The sequence below is a fragment of the Halichoerus grypus genome, chromosome 15 (genome assembly GCF_964656455.1).
Source record: "Halichoerus grypus chromosome 15, mHalGry1.hap1.1, whole genome shotgun sequence".
Classification (NCBI taxonomy): Eukaryota; Metazoa; Chordata; class Mammalia; order Carnivora; family Phocidae; genus Halichoerus; species Halichoerus grypus.
In genome coordinates, this window is record NC_135726.1 from 47,065,898 (window position 1) to 47,073,004 (window position 7,107).

The 7,107-nt window shown below is 55.2% G+C and overlaps 1 protein-coding gene across 2 annotated transcripts; it reads right to left on the reverse strand.

Annotated features, from left to right (window-relative positions):
- Window positions 1–4,342, reverse strand: PPP1R14A (protein phosphatase 1 regulatory inhibitor subunit 14A). Of its 2 annotated transcripts, none has more exons than XM_036118453.2 (4): window positions 3,883–4,342; window positions 1,726–1,806; window positions 1,162–1,194; window positions 1–260 (listed from the first exon to the last, which is right to left on the reverse strand). In XM_036118453.2, exons 1-4 carry the CDS (start codon window positions 4,081–4,083, stop codon window positions 150–152), a joined length of 426 nt encoding a protein of 141 aa, XP_035974346.1. In that variant the 5' UTR covers window positions 4,084–4,342; the 3' UTR covers window positions 1–149. The 2 variants fall into 2 exon arrangements, with proteins under 2 accessions (XP_035974346.1, XP_035974345.1); XM_036118452.2 differs by having other exon boundaries at window positions 1–240; window positions 3,883–4,332.
- Window positions 4,343–7,107: the final 2,765 nt, after the last annotated feature.

The window sequence follows — 7,107 nt, forward strand, 5'->3', positions numbered from 1 at the left end:
GAGGAAAAACAGGCACACCGTATTGTTACAGAGCCATTACATACAACTTACAAACAAGCCAGGATGGTGTGGAGGGTAGGGGAGAAGGGAGGGGGCACGGAGGCAAGAAGGTCAGGGTGGCGCAGTCCGGGCTGGGTCCTGGAGGGGGCTCAGGCTGCGGTTCCCGGAGGGGCTTGTCGGGTGGAGGCCGGGCTGCTTGTGGAGGCCTCGTAGCTTCCCCAGCAGCTCCTGAACGAAGTCCTGAGGATGGGGCAGGGGTCCTGAGAACACGGGGAGGGGCGGGGCTGCCCCTGCCCCGCCCAGCCCAGCCCCTCTGACCGGGGCCCCTACTGCTCCGCCTCCCCTGCCTCCCCTCCCGGGCAGTGAGAGCACCTGGAGGTAGTTGGGGAGGGGGGTCGAAAGGCAGAGATGGGGAAAGAGAGAGAGGGGGGACAGATGGAGAAAGACAGCGAGAGAGCCAGAGCGAAAGAAACAGAGAGACAGGGAGAGACAGAGCCACAGACAGGGAGGGAGACAGGGACCCAGAAACTGGGATCAGGACGGAGACACAGAGATGCAGAGGGAGAGACAAAAGGACAGAGAAAGAAATGGCCACAGAGAGACATCAAGATATTTCTCAGGCCAAGGGATCACAGGAAGGTCCCCAGGGACAGAGGCCTTAGCTCCAGGGGCAGGCACACAATGACGTTTGTCCCTCAGGCAGCCCAGAGCTGGTTGGAGAAACATATTTTTCCCTTTTAAAGCAGGGAAGGAAGTGGGAGGGGTTGGGCCGCTCAGGGCCTGGAGGGATGGGGGGAGCAGAGGTGGGGAAGGGAATCCCAGGGTGGCAGAAGCAGCTGGAGGGGACCGAGTGGAGGGGTGAGGCTGAGCCCCAGGACTGGCCGCCCAAAGGAGAGGGCAGCAGAGGCACCAGCAGAAGCCGGACACAGATGGGGAGTGTCTCAGTGGGGAGGAGATGACAGGCCCCAGCGGCAGATGGGGAGAGACAAGCGGGGTGAGGAAGACAAAGACACCACTGGAGCCGGGGAAAGGGCTGAGAGACTCAGAGGGCTCTCCAGGGCTCCCTCTGCCGCCCCTGGGCCAGGCAGCGTCTTCCCTCCTCCCCAGGGACCCCCTTCTCCACCAGGATGCAGGGGCCCAGAGCAGGGAGGGAACACTTACCTCTGTGGGGTTCCTGCACGACTTCAGGAGTCCCTAAACCCCCCCGCCCCCCGCAAAAAAAGAAAAGAGTAAATAACCAGCCCCTCGGCCCCTCCAGCCCCTTCTCTTTCCCAACAAAGCCCCAAGGCAACAAGACAAAAGGAAGTCAGGCTCCAGGGTGGACTTCCCATCTGGTCGCCAGGGAAGAACATGGCCTGAGGGTCTTATAGAGCAATGGGGGGGGGGGGGGTAAGTCAAGAAACTCTGCACCAGGATTAGCTCTAGGTCCAGAGGGGGCTGGAAGGTCACACAGCGTTTCCTAACAGCAAGGACACCAGCCTGCCTGGCTTTCACTCCCAGCTCTGTTCCTTCTGAGCTGTGACCCGGGGCGAGTGATTAAATCATTTTCCTCATCTGGAAGATGGAAACCATACACCCTTCACAGGATTTGTAAGGATTAAATGTGTTAAGTGGAAAGTAACTGAAACAGTGCCCGGCACATAGTAAGTGCTCAGTAAACATGTGGACTATTGTGATTTTCAGGAAGGTGCAAGGTGGGGGAGGGCAGCTCTCCCTTTCACCTACCTGGATTTTCCGGCTTCTGTCCTCTTCGCTCTCTAATTCCAACAATTCGTCAATGTTGACCTCATCAGGCATGTCCGCCTCCTAAGGCAGGAGGGAGGGGTGGTCAGGGTCGCGTGCCCGTCCCTCCCTCGCCTTTGTCCAGGCCTCTGGAGAAGCCCCATCGGCCCCAGGGCCCAGCTGGCGGGTTCTGGAGCAACAATGTGGCAGTCAGGGACAGCACCGCCAAGGCGGGACATCTGGGTGTTGGGGGGAGGGGTGACAGATGGGTTGACAGAGGCCCAGGGGCCCGTACCAGCTCAGATGCCAGGCAGCGCCAGAGCCCCGAGAGCCCTGGGGCTGGCACAGGTCTCTCTCCTTGGCCCCAGTTCCCAAGAGGGGAACAGGCCTGGTCGAGTATTGGAATGTCAGATTCTGTGATTCAGGAGAGGGGCTGCCTCTGCCCTTTCAAGGAAAAGTCTAAGCACTAGGTGTGGGGGAGGGGTGCAGGCCGGCCAGAGCCGGCTGCGGGAGGCCCCTTGCCTAAGAGGACCGGAAGGGAGGGTAAGGCTCAGGCCAGCCCCCAGGGCCAAGAGTGCAGCCCGGTCAGACCAGAGAGATGACCACCAACGGCCCCCAGAGTGGGTGGGTGGGATGAGCCACGGAGCCCAACTTTGAGCGGCCCAGAGGGGGATTCCTCGGATAGCCTGTTGGGGCAAAAAGCCAAACGCAGGCTGGCTCCCTAGCCCTGTGGGGGACAGAATCCAGCTGTCAAAGCATGAGATCCCTGAGGCTACAGATTTTTTTCCTCCCCCACCCAAAGCCCTTCTGACTTCACTGTGGGCCTCAGGGCTGGGTGGTCCCGGGTTTGTGTGCGGAGAAGGGGGGTCAGCAAAGGCCTGGATAGTCTATAAGTGGGTCACACCCCTGTGCGAAGCTCTGCGTGTGAGCCAGAGGCCAAGGCCAAGGGGCCAGGGCCAGCTTGAGAGTGCAGAGGTATGGGGTGTCATGGGCGTGGACTGCAGAGGGGCGGGGGGTGGCTACAGTCCGATGACTGTGAGACATGTGGCCCTGGTTTAGCTGCGTTTGTCTCACTGTCGTGTGTCACCACCACTGTAATGCCCACCATCGGAGGATGACTTTAGAGGATGCCACCTACCGATGGCCGCTGGGCTACTCTGTCTACCTATAGGAGACTCCCTGTGTGCCTGACAACAGTGGGACCTTGTGTCGCCGTGAGGGGCCATGCCTTGTGTCACCTTCGAGCTGTGCATGCTGTCTGTCCGCCGACACAACCACCACGTCCCTGGGATTGTGTTTCGTGTGTGGTGCAGTGTGACTTCAAGCGGAGACTTAAGCGGAAGGTGTGAAATGTGTGTCCGTAGCCTGTGCGTCCCATTGGAGGCTGTCGCTCCCGCCCCGCGTGTACCTACAGTGCACGGTTTTCTGTCTGCGTGCAGCTGTACTTTCTGCCGTTTTCCGTCTGTGAGCGGCTGAAGCGCCTGTCACTGTGTTTGCATGTGGTTCTTGGCTTTTGCTTTTAGGAGGCAACGGATGGCTGTTACTCGAAACATTCAGGGTCCCAGGGGAGGGGTAGCTCCAGCGCTGTGCGCACTGCTCCTTTGCGGGTCTCTGAGCGGCTGTAACTGGAGTCCTTTTGTGTGGGTGTAGCTGTGCGGGGTGTCTGCGTTCGGCTGTGGCCTGTGCTATTGTGTCTGTGGGTGCTGATCTGTAGGGGACCACAGCCTGTGTCCCTGAGAGTCTGTCAGGGGCGCTAACTTGTCGCTGTGCGCGTCTGTGAATGCTGTTGCTTTCTTTGCTGGGCGTCTCTGGGTCTCCGTATCTAAGTTTGGCTTTAAGACATCCCCCTCCCCCAACCTCTCTCCAGATATGGCCGCTCTGGCTCCCCAACTTTGCCTCCTCGCCCCCCCCCCCATATGCTCAACCACTATGCACAACCATCTCTGGAGACCCAAGTGTGTTTCTGGGTCCACAAGCAGAGAGCCATGGAGGGGAGACAGCAAGCGCCATGCATGCCTGGTCCCGGGGCGTGCTCTCTCTTCTGTGACCGAGGCCAGCACAAGCAACCAGAGACCCCCAAGGGCGTAGGGTGTCCGGGCCCGGGGTCTGTCGCTCCGAGATCCCCACCCCCTTTCGCCCCCGTACCCATCCCTGCCTCACCCTGCCGCGGTACAGCTCCTCCAAGCGCCCGTCGATCCACTTCTCCACGTCTAGCCGCCGCTGCAGCTCCCGCCGGTCGTACTTGACGGTGACACGCGCGTGTCGTTTCTGCAACCCCCCGGGGCTGCCCCCCGGGCCGCGAGCCCGCGACGGAGACTGCAGCTTGCTCAGCACCCGCTTGCCCAGCCGCTGAGCTGCCATCGCGGTCCCGGCCCCGGCCCCCCGCGCCGCGCTGTGCGGCTTCGCCCGGCGCCCAGGGGGCCTCTTACGGGCCGGGGCGGGGCCGGCCGGGGGCGGGGGCTCGGGCTCGCCCCGGGGCCAGCTCCGCCCCAGTCTCCCGGGCCTCAGTTTCCCCGCCGGCAGCTCAGGGACTGGTCGCTGCACCGCGTAAAGCCCGGAGCCGTGCCCAGTCCAGGTATGCGCGCGGTCGGGGAGTCCTAGGCCGGGGCCGGGCTGCTGGGGCTCCCGGGGCCTGGATCCCGAGGGGCGGGGTCCCGGGACAGGCTCTTGGGGACCGGGCCTGCCTGCGCGCCCTGGTGGCTGCAAGGGACAGTGCAGGAGCCCCCGTGCCGCCTTTCTCTGCAAGGGAAGATCCAGCCAGAGAACTCACAGTACAACATTTATTCGTTCTTTCATTTATTCACTCATCCATGCAGGCTTTCGTTCACTTATTCACTCACTCTATTCAACAAATATGTATTCGTTTGACATCATGACATCTGTTAGCGTCTGTCTCTCATATCAGACTCCTCGAGCAGGATAGCATCCAGACGGTCCTCTCTCACTCTGGTGATTACCAGGCCCCTCCTCCCCGACTCCCTTCCCCATGGGTTTCTTAGTGACCTAAGCAGGGGGAGACGGCACCTGCTCTCTTCAATCCTTTCAGCTTTCTGAAAATCTCAATAACGCATATGTATATATATATACATATCTCGGGCGCCCGTCACATGCACCCACACCAGGCACTGTTCTAGGCACTAGAGATAGAGCAGTGAACAAAGTCCCATCCTCAGGGAGTTGACATTTTTGTGCTGGAAACAGTCAATAATAAGCACTATTACACAGCTTATTAGAATATGATGTGTTTTTTTTAAAGAATTTATTCATTTATTTGAAAGAGAGAGACATAGCAAGAGAGGGAACACAAGCAGGGGGAGTGGGGGAGGGAGAAGCAGGCTCCCCGCTGAGCAAGGAGCCCGATGCGGGGCTTGATCCCAGGACCCTGGGATCATGACCTGAGCAGAAGGCAGACGCTTAACAAGTGAGCCACCCAGGCGCCCCAGAATATGATATGAAATATGAAGCAGGAAGGAGAAATGAAGTGAAGGAGGGGTTGCAATTTTAGCAAGGGTAATCACAGAAGTCCCTTACTTCACCAGTCTTACCACTTCTGATTACAAGCAGCAAGAACGATACTTTAAAACTTAAATTTGGCCATGTCCCATCCCTGTTTAAAACTATCCGTAAATAGGCAATGGTTTCTTAGATATGACATCAAAAGCGGAAGCAACAAGAGAAAAAATAGGTAAATTGGACTTCATTGAAATTAAAAACTTTTGTGTTTCAGGGGTGCCTGGCTGGCTCAGTCCATGGAGCTTGCATCCCTTGATCTCGGGGTCGTGAGTTCGAGCCCCATGTTGGGCATAGAGCTTACTTTAAAAAAAAAAAAGTTTTGTGTTTCAAAGGCCATCATTAAGAAAGTGAAGAGACAACCCACAGAATGGAGAAAGAATTTCAAATCATATACCTGATAAGGTCCTTGTTGTTGGTTTTTTTTAGATTTTATTTATTGATTTTTTAAATTTTTTAAAGATTTTATTTATTTATTTGAGAGAGAGTGAGAGAGGGAGCACATGAACAGGGGCAGAGGGAGAGGGAGAAGACTCCCCTGCTAAGCAGGAAGCCCGATGCGGGGTTCGATCCCAGCTAAAGGCAGACGCTTTACCGACTGAGCCACCCAGGTACCCCTATTTATTTATTTGAGAGAGAGAGAGGGTGGGGGAGGGGCAGAGAGAGAGACAGAGAGAGAATCCCCTGCAGACTCTGCACGGAGTGCAGAGGCCCACTCAGGGCTCAATCCCATGACCCCAAGACCACAACTGGAGCTGAAACCAAGAGTTGGGCGCCCAACTGACCGAGCCACCCAGGTGCCCCCAATAAGGTACTTGTAATTAAAATAAAGAAGTGGTGGAACTCAATAATAATAATAAGACAAATAACCTAATGAAAAAATGGACAAAGGCTCTGAATAGACATTTATCTAAAAAAGATATACAGGGCGCCTGGGTGGCTCAGTCGGTTAAGCATCTGCCCTCTGCTCAGGTCATGATCTCAGGGTCCTGGGATCAAGTCCTGCATCAGGCTCCTTGCTCAGCAGGGGTCTGCTTCTCTGCTTCTCCCCCGGCTCATGTGCATTCTCTCTCTCGCGCTCACTCTCTTTCTCTCTCAAATAAATAAATAAAATATTTTATTTTATTTTATTTTTTTAAGATTTTATTTATTTATTCATGAGAGACAGAGAGAGAGGCAGAGAGAGAAGCAGGCTCCCAAGGAGCAGAGAACCCGATGCAGGACTCGATCCCAGGACCCTGGGATCACGACCTGAGCCAAAGGCAGACGCCCAACCATCTGAGCCACCCAGGCGCCCCATAAATAAAATATTTTAAAAAATAAAATAAATAAAAAACATATACAAAGACCAGTAAGCGTTTGAAAAGATGCTCAACATGTTAATTATCAGGAAAATGCGAATCAAAACCATAAGGAGATACCACTTCATACCCAGTAGGATGGCTATAATTTATTTCTTCTTTAATGTTTATTTATTTTCTATAGTAAGCTGTACACACAATGTGGAGCTTGAACTCAGATCAAGAGTCGCAGGCTCTTCCAGCCAGGCGCCCCAGATGGCTATAATTTCTTTTAAATGGAAAATACCAAGTGTTGGCAAGGCTGTGGAGAAATCAGAACCTTCATACATTGATGTTGGGAATGTAAAATGGTGCAGCCACTTTGGAAAACAGTCTGGCAGTTCCTCAAAAGGTCAAACTTAGAGTTACCATATGACTCAGCAATTCTACTCCTAGGACTACACTAGAGAACCGAAAGCATATGTTCACACAAAAACTTGTACGTGAATGTTTGTTGCAGCATTGTTCATATTAGCCAAAAGGTGGAAACAACATAGCGCATCAACTAATGAATGGATACATAGAATGTGGTAAG